The sequence below is a fragment of the Nerophis lumbriciformis genome, linkage group LG03 (assembly GCF_033978685.3).
Source record: "Nerophis lumbriciformis linkage group LG03, RoL_Nlum_v2.1, whole genome shotgun sequence".
Taxonomy (NCBI): domain Eukaryota; kingdom Metazoa; phylum Chordata; class Actinopteri; order Syngnathiformes; family Syngnathidae; genus Nerophis; species Nerophis lumbriciformis.
This window is the reverse complement of record NC_084550.2, coordinates 362,501-376,730: the sequence shown is the minus strand read 5'-3', so window position 1 is coordinate 376,730 and position 14,230 is coordinate 362,501. Positions and strand designations below refer to the sequence as shown.

Sequence of the window (14,230 nt, the reverse complement as noted above, 5' to 3'; positions counted from 1 at the left end):
CGCCTGAAGCGGGACCATCAGATAACAAAGTTAGCATTATTTAAGATTTGCCACAGAGGGAGAGAACTGCAAACCTTTGTGGTCCCGCCTGTGTTTCCCAGCCGCCGCTTCATTACACTCGCAATTAGTTGTTAATTAGACAATCTCACGCTCTTTGATCTAGACGCTGCTTTTCACTTCACTCTTTACTTCCCATTAGCAGGCTTTTATTGTGAAAGCAGCGCAACAACTGGTTGGTGTGTCGCGCCACATTAGCATATTGTGGGCGGAGCCTAATGGTGAAAACTGCTCAGCACAAGAATGAGATATAAATGGAATGGTCATCACAAGAATGAGATATAAATGGAATGGTCATCACAAGCATGAGATATAAATGGAATGGTCATCACAAGAATGAGATATAAATGGAATGGTCATCACAAGAATGAGATATAAATGGAATGGTCATCACAAGAATGAGATACAAATGGAATGGTCATCACAAGAATGAGATATAAATGGAATGGTCATCACAAGAATGAGATATAAATGGAATGATCATCACAAGAATGAGATATAAATGGAATGGTCAGCAGAGATATAAATGGAATGGTCAGGTGCCCACAGAGTCACACCCCTACTAGAATGTGGTAAACAACAAACTGCAATGACATGTGGAATGCTAACAACACACAGGAATCAAACGGGCGGTCAAATGAGTTTTTGAAGCGACTCTCATTAAATCTCTCTGAGGACTTGGACTCTTCATGCTGGGGGGGGGCCTCCAGAGTGATGAATGTTTGAGCAAGGACTGTAAGCAAGCAGCTTGTGAGTGACATGTGTTCATGTGTTCATGTGTTCATTCAGTCGTCCCCCCCCAGCACGTCCAAGAGGAGCAGCAGCGAGACAGGAAGTGTTTGTTCAGGTGAGAGCCCCCCCCAGGGGCCCCACACCAAAGGTAGAGTGGGGGGGACACAGCTGTGGTGCTCACTGGCCCCGGGCACTAATAATCATGTGATGCACTCATGTCACACACTACACACACTACACACACTACACACACTACATCTCATGTACTACACACACTACATCTCATGTACTACACACACTACATCTCATGTACTACACACACTACATCTCATGTACTTCACACACTACATCTCATCTACTACACACACTACATCTCATGTACTACATCTCATGCACTACACACACTACATCTCATGTACTACACACACTACACCTCATGTACTACACACACTACATCTCATGTACTACACACACTACATCTCATGTACTACATCTCATGTACTACACACACTACATCTCATGTACTACACACACTACATCTCATGTACTACACACACTACATCTCATGTACTACACACACTACATCTCATGTACTACACACACTACATCTCATGTACTTCACACACTACATCTCATGTACTACACACACTACATCTCATGTACTACACACACTACATCTCATGTACTACACACACTACATCTCATGTACTACATCTCATGTACTACACACACTACATCTCATGTACTACATCTCATGTACTACACACACTACATCTCATGTACTACACACACTACATCTCATCTACTACACACACTACATCTCATGTACTACATATCATGTACTACACACACTACATCTCATGTACTACACACACTACATCTCATGTACTACACACACTACATCTCATGTACTACATATCATCTACTACACACACTACATCTCATGTACTACATCTCATGTACTACACACACTACATCTCATGTACTACACACACTACATCTCATGTACTACACACACTACATCTCATGTACTACACACACTACATCTCATGTACTACACACACTACATCTCATGTACTACATCTCATGTACTACACACACTACATCTCATGTACTACACACACTACATCTCATCTACTACACACACTACATCTCATGTACTACATATCATGTACTACACACACTACATCTCATGTACTACACACACTACATCTCATCTACTACACACACTACATCTCATGTACTACATATCATCTACTACACACACTACATCTCATCTACTACATCTCATGTACTACACACACTACATCTCATGTACTACACACACTACATCTCATGTACTACACACACTACATCTCATGTACTACACACACTACATCTCATGTACTACAATACTACATCTCATGTACTACATCTCATGTACTACACACACTACATCTCATGTACTACATCTCATGTACTACACATACTACATCTCATGTACTACATCTCATGTACTACACACACTACATCTCATGTACTACACACACTACATCTCATGTACTACATCTCATGTACTACACACACTACATCTCATCTACTACATCTCATGTACTACACACACTACATCTCATGTACTACACACACTACATCTCATGTACTACACACTCTACATCTCATGTACTACACACACTACATCTCATGTACTACATCTCATGTACTACACACACTACATCTCATGTACTACACACACTACATCTCATGTACTACACACACTACATCTCATGTACTACACACACTACATCTCATGTACTACATCTCATGTACTACACATACTACATCTCATGTACTACACACACTACATCTCATGTACTACATCTCATGTACTACACACACTACATCTCATGTACTACACACACTACATCTCATGTACTACACACACTACATCTCATGTACTACACACACTACATCTCATGTACTACACACACTACATCTCACATACTACACACACTACATCTCATCTACTACACACACTACATCTCATGTACTACACACACTACATCTCATCTACTACACACACTACATCTCATCTACTACACACACTACATCTCATGTACTACATCTCATCTACTACACACACTACATCTCATGTACTACATCTCATGTACTACATCTCATGTACTACACACACTACATCTCATGTACTACACACACTACATTTCATGTACTATACACTGGACACAAACACAGGGTGGATGGATGGATGGATGGTCTTGTATCTGTCCTCCACCCCTCAGTGAAAGAGAGTGGTAGGTCCAAAGATGGTGTGCAGGAAGGAGGTGAGGAGGCGTGATGAGACACAACATTCTTCTGCTTCCACTTGGACTTCCATTTCTTCCTCACCAGGGGACTTACACCACCTTATCTACAAGCTGCTCTCTTACACCACCTTATCTACAAGCTGCTCTCTTACACCACCTTATCTACAAGCTGCTCTCTTACACCACCTTATCTACAAGCTGCTCTCTTACACCACCTTATCTACAAGCTGCTCTCTTACACCACCTTATCTACAAGCTGCTCTCTTACACCACCTTATCTACAAGCTGCTCTCTTACACCGCCTTATCTACAAGCTGCTCTCTTACACCACCTTATCTACAAGCTGCTCTCTTACACCACCTTATCTACAAGCTGCTCTCTTACACCACCTTATCTACAAGCTGCTCTCTTACACCACCTTATCTACAAGCTGCTCTCTTACACCACCTTATCTACAAGCTGCTCTCTTACACCACCTTATCTACAAGCTGCTCTCTTACACCACCTATATATATATATATATATATATATATGTCTTAATAAGGTTATCCAAAAAATAGTGCTCGATACCGTAGTAGAGCGCAATATATGTATGTGTGGGAAAAGAAATCACAAGACTATTTCATCTCTACAGGCCTGTTTCATGAGGGGTTCCCTCAATCATCAGTAGATTTTTTATTTTTTTATTTTTTTTTTCCCTGATGATTGAGGGAACCCCTCATGAAACAGGCCTGTAGAGATGAAGTAGTCTTGTGATTTTTTTTCCCACACATACATATATATATATATATATATATATATATATATATATATATATATATATATATATATAAATTTGTAATGATAAGAAAAAGGAATGGCGATTCAGAAGTGCAACTAATTAGCATGTGGCTGATATTTGAGTTCAAAGTGAGTATTTGGTGCAGCCACAAGTAGATTGCAGTTCTTTGCTGTCGAAGGTAAGGAAGTGGGCAAAAGATCAGGTGTTGGATCAGACGGGTGGGAGGTGTTTGTGAGGCAGATGGTTGTTGGCTGATCAACAGGCGCACGTTAAAGGGAGCTGTATGTTAGCGGCCATGTTTACATTCAAACTAAGACCATAATCCAGCAACACTTCTCATGCGACACTTCTGTTCTCTCCCACAAAATATGTCCCGTGTTCCATCAGCGGCCAAGCTGTCGCCGTACTTCTGTCATCTGCTCAGGACGTTGCAAAATAAATAATAGGCTTATGCTCCGTGGAACTCACAAATATATTCATTCTACTCACTAACTAGCTACTAAGTATGAGCTTTGCTCTTAAGCCCGTCCACAATGTGGCCACATTTCAGCACAAAGCTCATTTTTTAAATAGTATTCAACTAAAAAAAAAGTCCACTAAATGAAGTGAAATGTAACAATAACAAGTTGCTATCTTCTACTTTTTAGAGGTGGTATAGTACCAAATATCATGCATTAGTATCACAGTACTTAACTAGTACAAGCCTAATATATGTACACACACACACACACACACACACACACACACACACACACACACACACACACACACACACACACACACACACACACACACACACACACACACACACACACAATGTTACACACAGCCTCACACTGAAGTTTGCTGAGAATAAAATAACTGTGTTGTTGATTCATGGCTGAAGGCGCCAACAACATCTGGACATAGCAGCGCTGAGCCGAGTGTGGGCGTGAGGTTTGAGTGCTGGTGTTAGATGTGTGTGTGTGTGTGTGTGTGTGTGTGTGTGTGTGTGTGTGTGTGTCACGCTACACAACATGGAGTCAGGCCCTCTGGCTGGCTTTTGTTCAGCTAAAACACGACTTCATGCACTTTATGAGTAAACACATGAAAACTGAATAAAAAAAAAAAGGAAAGGATTGTGTATTTTCATCTCTGTGTGAGTAGTCAGTGTCAATAATGAGACCACTATCACTCTCACGTCGTTAAAGTTCAACTTCTTTTTTCATCCTTCGTGAAAGTCGCTAAGTTTGAGCTGAACTGGAAACATTGTTGTTTAGTTTTCTGCGTCTAATTTCACCGCACTTTCCTTTTCGTTGACCCGCTGCCATCAGAAGAGACGTAATGTCATTAACATCATGAAAGTAATGTCCTTCTACAGTGACCATGGTCCACTAACTATTAAACATACACACTATATTGCCAAACGTATTTGGCCAGCCATCCAAATGATGAGAATGAGGTGTCCTAATCACTAATCACAGGTGTATCAAATCAAGCACTTAGGCATGGAGACTGTTTCTACAAACATTTGTGAAAGAATGGGCCGCTTTCAGTGATTTCCAGCGTGGAACTGTCATAGGATGCCACCTGTGCGACACATCCTGTGGTGAAATTTCCTCCCTCCTAAATATTCAAAGTCAACTCTATTATAATAAAAGTGAAGAGTTTGGGAACAACAGCAACTCAGCCAGGAAGTGGTAGGCCAGGTAAAGTGACAGAGAGGTCAGCATAGTGCAAAGACTTCCTGCACAGTCACTTGCTACACAGCTCCAAACTTCATGTCACCTTCCAATTAGCCCACGTACAGTACGCAGAGAGCTTCATGGAATGGGGTTTCCATGGCCGAGCAGCTGCATCTAAGCCATACATCACCAAGTCCAATGCAAAGCGTGGGATGCAGTGGTGTAAAGGACATCACCACTGGACTCTAGAGCAGATTCTCTGGACTGATGAGTCACACTTTTCCATCTGGCAATCTGATGGACCAGTCCGGGTTCCGAGGTTGCCAGGAGAACGCTACATTTTTGACTGCACTGTGCCCAGTGAGACATTTGGTGGAGGAGGAATTATGATGCGGAGTTAGTTCCAGTGAAAGGAACTTTGAATGCTCCAGGATAGCAAAACATTTTGGACAATTCCATAGGATGGCACTTCAACTTCATATGTGAGTGAAGGCAGGTGGACAAACACACCTATGGGTTATGGAGTACTACTACACACATACATCCCAGGTGGTGTGATGGACTACGGAGCTCCCAGCCCTCCATTGCAAGTCTACAGTTTGTCCCACCTACCTGGTCAGCAGAGGTGGGCCGCATGAGGGACACTCGGTCGTATTGGCGTCGCAGCAGCGCCCACACAGCATCAAGACGCCCCTGAAGGAGGAGAACATTCAGGATCTTGTAGAAGAAGAGAAGAGTACTTAGGTGTTGACTCACCTTGATGGGCGTGTACCACTTGTCCTCACGTGGGTGGTAGTTGTTGGCGGGCTTGGAGGTCGGCCTCTTCACCATGGGCTCCTCCACGTCCTCCGGGATGGAGATGACCGCGTTCTTGGCTTTCTCCAGGCGGGCCCCTTCCTCTGTGGAGCCTTTCTCTCCCCAGCGCACCTGCAATCATAGTACCCCCAGGTGAGACCTCCACACCTCAGGCAACCATAGTACCGCCAGGTGAGACCTCCACACCTCAGGCAACCATAGTACCCCCAGGTGAGACCTCCACACCTCAGGCAACCATAGTACCACCAGGTGAGACCTCCACACCTCAGGTAACCATAGTACCCCCAGGTGAGACCTCCACACCTCAGACAACCATAGTACCCCCAGGTGAGACCTCCACACCTCAGACAACCATAGTACCCCCAGGTGAGACCTCCACACCTCAGGCAACCATAGTACCGCCAGGTGAGACCTCCACACCTCAGACAACCATTGTACCCCCAGGTGAGACCTCCACACCTCAGGCAAACATAGTACCGCCAGGTGAGACCTCCACACCTCAGGCAACCATAGTACCGCCAGGTGAGACCTCCACACCTCAGACAACCATTGTACCCCCAGGTGAGACCTCCACACCTCAGACAACCATGGTACCCCCAGGTGAGACCTCCACACCTCAGACAACCATTGTACCCCCAGGTGAGACCTCCACACCTCAGGCAAACATAGTACCGCCAGGTGAGACCTCCAGACCTCAGACAACCATAGTACTGCCAGGTGAGACCTCCACACCTCAGGCAACCATGGTACCCCCAGGTGAGACCTCCACACCTCAGGCAACCATGGTACCCCCAGGTGAGACCTCCACACCTCAGGCAACCATAGTACCGCCAGGTGAGACCTCCAGACCTCAGGCAACCATAGTACCGCCAGGTGAGACCTCCACACCTCAGGCAACCATAGTACCGCCAGGTGAGACCTCCACACTGCAAATGCTATTGCCTTACACGTCCCCTCCCCCGACCATTTAAGCCGACACTTTTTTCCTACGCTTTAAAACCTGCGGCTTATAAAACCGTGCGGCTAATTTATGGATTTTTCTTCGCTGATGGCCATAATGCAATCAGTTTTAAAAAAACAACAAACCCCACAGTAAAAGGTGTGTTATTGTTTGTGCTATTGCACCATCTTTTGGACGAGTTAATAAATAATTCCTTCCATTTAGAGCTTTGAACAGGAAGTACAAGTCTCGTTCCATCTACTAGCCGTCCATAGCGTTTCTACTCGTATGGATTCTTCATTCATCACTCCAACAACGTTTGTAAGTTTTACAATATAACTAAAACTATTCTTACTTACTAAAGCGTCCCATGTGTGACGTCTGTAGGAGTGTTGTCATGCATATTTCTACCTGCTATCGTAATGTAATCAAGCTAGCCTTTTTAACATTAGCAAATATGCTAACACGTTTACGAGTGTCTGTGTGAGTATTATTAACTTACAATAACATTCTTTTTGTATTGTTTCACTTTCACAAATCCCTCAGTAAATTCACCAAAAGGTCAGCGTGGAGTTATTGAGTCTGTTTAGCTGATTGGAGAGCTAGCTTGCGCAGCTAGTGGCTCCATGACCACGACTTCTGTTTTGTTTGATCAGCCGTTTTACTGCCGTGTTACAGACACTGTTTGGAAACAATTAAGGTATTTAAATAAACATTTACAAAATATTTCTGTGTAAATAAGTCATTCCAGAACAAGTATATATCTGCCACTTATAGTCCGCTGTGGCTAATATATGGAAAATAATGTTTTTCTTGTAAAATTGAGTGGGTGTGGCTTTTATACTGGTATGCTTCATAGTCTGGAAAATATGTTAATCTTCCACTAAATGGGGGTAGGGGAAACTTGTTATTTTGTAAACTAACATATACAGGTAAAAGCCAGTAAATTAGAATATTTTGCAAAACTTGATTTATTTCAGTAATTGCATTCAAAAGGTGTAACTTGTACATTATATTTATTCATTGCACACAGACTGATGCATTCAAATGTTTATTTCATTTCATTTTGATGATTTGAAGTGGCAACAAATGAAAATCCAAAATTCCGTGTGTCACAAAATTAGAATATTACTTAAGGCTAATACAAAAAAGGGAGTTTTAGAAATGTTGGCCAACTGAAAAGTATGAAAATGAAAATATGAGCATGTACAATACTCAATACTTGGTTGGAGCTCCTTTTGCCTCAATTACTGCGTTAATGCGGCGTGGCATGGAGTCGATGAGTTTCTGGCACTGCTCAGGTGTTATGAGAGCCCAGGTTGCTCTGATAGTGGCCTTCAACTCTTCTGCGTTTTTGGGTCTGGCATTCTGCATCTTCCTTTTCACAATACCCCACAGATTTTCTATGGGGCTAAGGTCAGGGGAGTTGGCGGGCCAATTTAGAACAGAAATACCATAGTCCGTAAACCAGGCACGGGTAGATTTTGCGCTGTGTGCAGGCGCCAAGTCCTGTTGGAACTTGAAATCTCCATCTCCATAGAGCAGGTCAGCAGCAGGAAGCATGAAGTGCTCTAAAACTTGCTGGTAGACGGCTGCGTTGACCCTGGATCTCAGGAAACAGAGTGGACCGACACCAGCAGATGACATGGCACCCCAAACCATCACCCAACCATGCAAATTTTGCATTTCCTTTGGAAATCGAGGTCCCAGAGTCTGGAGGAAGACAGGAGAGGCACAGGATCCACGTTGCCTGAAGTCTAGTGTAAAGTTTCCACCATCAGTGATGGTTTGGGGTGCCATGTCATCTGCTGGTGTCGGTCCACTCTGTTTCCTGAGATCCAGGGTCAACGCAGCCGTCTACCAGCAAGTTTTAGAGCACTTCATGCTTCCTGCTGCTGACCTGCTCTATGGAGATGGAGATTTCAAGTTCCAACAGGACTTGGCGCCTGCACACAGCGCAAAATCTACCCGTGCCTGGTTTACGGGCCATGGTATTTCTGTTCTAAATTGGCCCGCCAACTCCCCTGACCTTAGCCCCATAGAAAATCTGTGGGGTATTGTGAAAAGGAAGATGCAGAATGCCAGACCCAAAAACGCAGAAGAGTTGAAGGCCACTATCAGAGCAACCTGGGCTCTCATAACACCTGAGCAGTGCCAGAAACTCATCGACTCCATGCCACGCCGCATTAACGCAGTAATTGAGGCAAAAGGAGCTCCAACCAAGTATTGAGTATTGTACATGCTCATATTTTTCATTTTCATACTTTTCAGTTGGCCAACATTTCTAAAACTCCCTTTTTTGTATTAGCCTTAAGTAATATTCTAATTTTGTGACACACGGAATTTTGGATTTTCATTTGTTGCCACTTCAAATCATCAAAATTAAATGAAATAAACATTTGAATGCATCAGTCTGTGTGCAATGAATAAATATAATGTACAAGTTACACCTTTTGAATGCAATTACTGAAATAAATCAAGTTTTTCAAAATATTCTAATTTACTGGCTTTTACCTGTACTACATTGCTTCATTTGGAAACAATTAAGGTATGTAAATAAACATTACTGTGTAAATAAGTCATTTCACAACAAGTATTTATCTGCAACTTATAGTCCAGTGCGGCTAATATTTGGAAAATAATGTTTTCTTTTCAAATGTATTGAGTGCAGCTTATATATGGAAAAGTTAGTTTTTTTAGTTTTAGTGGGTGCGGCTTATACGTATATGTACGGAGCCCCTAAAGGGACATGGGGGAATCTTTTTTTATTTTTTTAGACATTTATCTCGTGCACATGAGAAACTTTTTATAAATTTAAAAAAAATAATTTAAAAAATAATTTTATAAAAAGAAACTATCTCGTGCGCACGCGATAGTTTCTTTTTATAAAATTATTTTTAAAATTTTTTGAAAAATTTATAAAAAGTTTCTCATGTGCACGAGATACATGTCTAAAAAAAATAAAAATAAATTTTTTTTTTTAATAAAAATAAAAAATTTCCCCATGTCCCTTTAGGGCAGGGGTCGGCAACCCGCGGCTCCGGAGCCGCATGCGGCTCTTTGATCACTCTGATGCGGCTCAGCAGCTTACTTGCTGAACCCCCCGATTTTCCCGTGAGACTTCCGGATATCAGTTTCTCTCGCAGAAAACTCCCCGGGATTAATATTCACCGATTTTCACCCTTACAGCTATACTAAGGGCGTACCATGATGGTGCAACATTTGGCGCCTTCTACAATTTATATTAACAGCGTTATACACTTGTTATACAATATACATCTTCTGCTTCCACTCGTAGGTGACAGCAAGGCATACTTGGTCAACAGCCACACAGGTTACACTGACGGTGACCATACAAAACAACTTTAACACTCTTACTAATAATGCGCCACACTTTGAACCAAAACCAAATAAGAATGACAAACACATTTTGGGAGACCATCTGCACCTTAACACAACATAAACACAACAGAACAAACACCCAGAATCCCATGCAGCCCTGACTCTTCCGGGCTACATTATACACCCCTGCTACCACCAAACCCCGCCCCCACCCCAACCCTGCTCCCTCACACATCAACCGGTAGCGGGGGTGTATAATGTATCCCGGAAGAGTTAGGGCTGCATGGGATTCTGGGTATTTGTCCTGTTGTGTTTATGTTGTGTTAAGGTGCAGATGTTCTCCCGAAATGTGTTTGTCATTCTTGTTTGGTGTGGATTCACAGTGTGGCGCATTATTAGTAAGAGTGTTCAAAAATTTTTTAGACCGCCTCCGTCAGTGTAACCTGTGTGGTTGTTGACCAAGTATGCGTTGCTGTCACCTACGTGAGCAAGCATAAGTCATATACTACGTGAGGCTGATCAGGCACGCTGTTTATACTGTACCAACACGGCACGCATGACGCTGACAAGCGCCATTCAAAGCAAAAAAAACAACAACTCATCATATGCAGTGTTATTTCATTTAAAATTTCATACATTTTTTGCGGCTCCCATAGTTTTCTATAATTTGTGAAACTGGTCAAAATGGCTCGTTGACTGATAAAGGTTGCCGACCCCTGCTTTAGGGGCTCCGTTTATATGAAAAACATTTTTCCTCTTAAAATTTAGTGGGTGCGGCTTATATATGAAAATATTGTTTCCCTTCTTAAATGTAGCGAGTGTGGTTTATACATGAGGAATAGGTTTTCTTTTCAAAGGTATTGGGTACAGATTATATATGGGAACAAAACACATTTATTTTAAGATTGATTGGGTGCGGCTTATATAAAGAAATATTTTTTATTTTGTGGGTGCGTCTTATATTCAGGAAAATAATTAGCCCTTTTAAAATTCTTTGGGTGCGGGTTATATCTGGAAACGTTGTTTTCGGGCGGGGGTTGTAGTGTGTGCGGCTTATATACAGTTTGCTGGTATTCATTTATTGGGTGCATCTTGTATATGGAAACATTTTTTCCCCTTTTAGCATTTAGTGAGTGCGGCTTATATGTGAAGACTATTTTCCCCCTTGTAAAATGTAGTGAGTGTGACTTATATACGATGATGACTGTCACATGTGCAGCAGGAGAGCACTTCCACTGATGAGACTGTAGTAGGTTCATGTACACAACATCAAAGGGGAGCCATCTCCTCATGAATAAAAGATTCCCCGTGTTGGAGGTGTGGAATGTGGCGACAGGTGGACGTGGACACACCTTGTCTGGGATCAGGTGACAGCAACAATCAAGGAGAAGAGAGGAAGACGAGCAGGGAAATCCCTCCCTCAGAGGAGGAGATGACAAGGCACGTCAGCTTCAATTTTTGATGGCGGCGGCCATGTCATGACGCGGCCGGGACCCGACCACCAAAGACAGCCTGTCACGTCAGGCTCGTCAACGCGGAGACGAGGAACTCGGCTAACTTCTGGCGCCGGGGAAAAGGCCAACATCGGCACTTTTCTCCTGGCCTGCTTCAGGCCCACACATGACTCCTCCCCCCACGCCTTGTCACTACAACTTGGAAGATCCATCGACATCACGCACAGCACTTTGCTGTGATCTGAACAACCACTAATTGGATAACATCTCGGAGAAGCTTTCCACTTTGCAAGGCGAATGATGAGAGCCAGAATGGACAACTAGAGCAGACAAACCATTGGAATGTGTTTCCTTGCCCTAACATAAACATAAACAACATAAAACAATACTTGGTCCTGAACTCCAAAGACGTTCTGGAAATCACTTCCGTCTTCTTCAAAAACACTTGATTCCGCGTTGGGGTAACAAGCAGAGTGACGTCCAGGCTTATAGACAAAACACATGTACCACTACACCACACCTTCTATACACCGCTATGTGTATATACAATATGTGGTATTTTCCACAACTAAAAACCGCAGATATATACCAGATTTTGTACATTTTTATTTACATACCTTAATTGGTGTCTGTAACAGGGCAGTAAAACGGGGGATCAAACAAAACAGAAGTCATGGTCATGGAGCCACTAGCTGCGCAAGCTAGCTCTCCAATCAGCTAAACAGACTCAATAACTCCACGCTGACCTTTTGGTGAATTTACTGAGGAATTTGTGAAAGTGAAACTATACAAAAAAAATGCCGTTGTAAGTTAGTAAAACTAACACAGACACTCTTAAACGTATTAGCATATTTAGCTGATGCTAACGACACTCCTACAGACATCACGCATGGGACGGTTTAGTGAGTAAGAATTGTTTTAGTTATATTGTAAAACTTACAATCGCTGCTTGGATGATGAATGAAGAATCTGTACGAGTAAAAACGCTACGGGCCTTCCGGTTCAAGGCACAAGTCAGGATGTGTCAAAATCTATGATTTATAAGGTTAAACATGACATTAGCCTGTTATAACAGGAACAGTTAGCATACTTGCAAGATGGCGGCAAGTATCAAAATTCATGATTTTTAGGTTTTTATATATATATATATATATGTATGTGTGGGAAAAAAAATCACAAGACTACTTCATCTCTACAGGCCTGTTTCATGAGGGGGTTCCCTCAATCATCAGGAGATTTTAATGGGAGCATTCACATACCATGGTTTATATAGGGCACAGAGTGGGTGGGTACAGGCTGGCCTAGGGGCGTGGTGATTGGCTCATGTGTTACCTAGGAGGTGTTTCCGTCTGTGGCGGCATGCTGATACAATTTCGCTGCGCTTGTTGAGGGATGACAGGTCTGGACGGTAAATAATAAACAGTTTCTCTTTCAAGCATAGGTTGCATCTTTTATTACCACTATTGTAAGGTGTGCTGGATGCAAGAATTTGCCATGTTATTGAATATTCAACATTATTGTCTTTGAGGTCCCAAATGTGTTTGCTGAGTTCTGTGGTATTTCGCAGGTTTTTGTTCCTGAAAGAAGCCTTGTGATTGTTCCATCTGGTTTTGAATTCTCCCTCGGTTAATCCTACATATGTGTCGGATGTGTTAATGTCCTTGCGTGTTACCTTAGATTGGTAGACAACTGATGTTTGTAAGCACCCCCCGTTGAGAGGGCAATCAGGTTTCTTGCGGCAGTTACAGCCTTTGTTGGTTTTGGGGTCGCTCTGTCCGGGGGCCGACGGCTCATTTGCAATTGTTTTGTTGTGGTTTGAGATGATTTGTCGTATATTGTTCATACAGCTGTAGCTCAATTTAATGTTCTTCTTGTTGAATACTTTTCTTAGGCTGTTGCTTTTGGGAAAGTGTTTGTCAATCAGAGTGAGGAATTTGTGTCCAATGTTAGTTGAGACGTTTTTGCTGTATGGGGGGTTGTACCAGATGATGTTGTTTCGTTTTCTGTTCTTTTTTGGTTGGTTTCCTGGCGTGGGTTCATAGGTGAGGGTGAAATTGTATCCGCTTTCATCAAGGGCTTTTTGGTACGGGGGGGGTTGCTTGGTCAAATTCAGCTTTGCTAGATGACAGCATCGATAGCCTTTT

At 42.7% G+C, this 14,230-nt stretch overlaps 1 protein-coding gene across 2 annotated transcripts in view; it reads right to left on the bottom strand.

Moving 5' to 3' along the window:
- The window catches only part of antxr2a (ANTXR cell adhesion molecule 2a), a 116,552-nt gene that overhangs the window by 40,640 nt on the left and 61,682 nt on the right, over nucleotides 1-14,230 (bottom strand). For both annotated transcript variants that reach the window (XM_061931187.2, XM_072912383.1), the window contains 2 exons: nucleotides 6,291-6,461; nucleotides 6,147-6,227 (listed from right to left, as the gene is read on the bottom strand). In XM_061931187.2, the coding sequence (XP_061787171.2) occupies nucleotides 6,147-6,227; nucleotides 6,291-6,461 (252 nt within the window). The remainder of the gene's footprint in view (nucleotides 1-6,146; nucleotides 6,228-6,290; nucleotides 6,462-14,230) is intronic.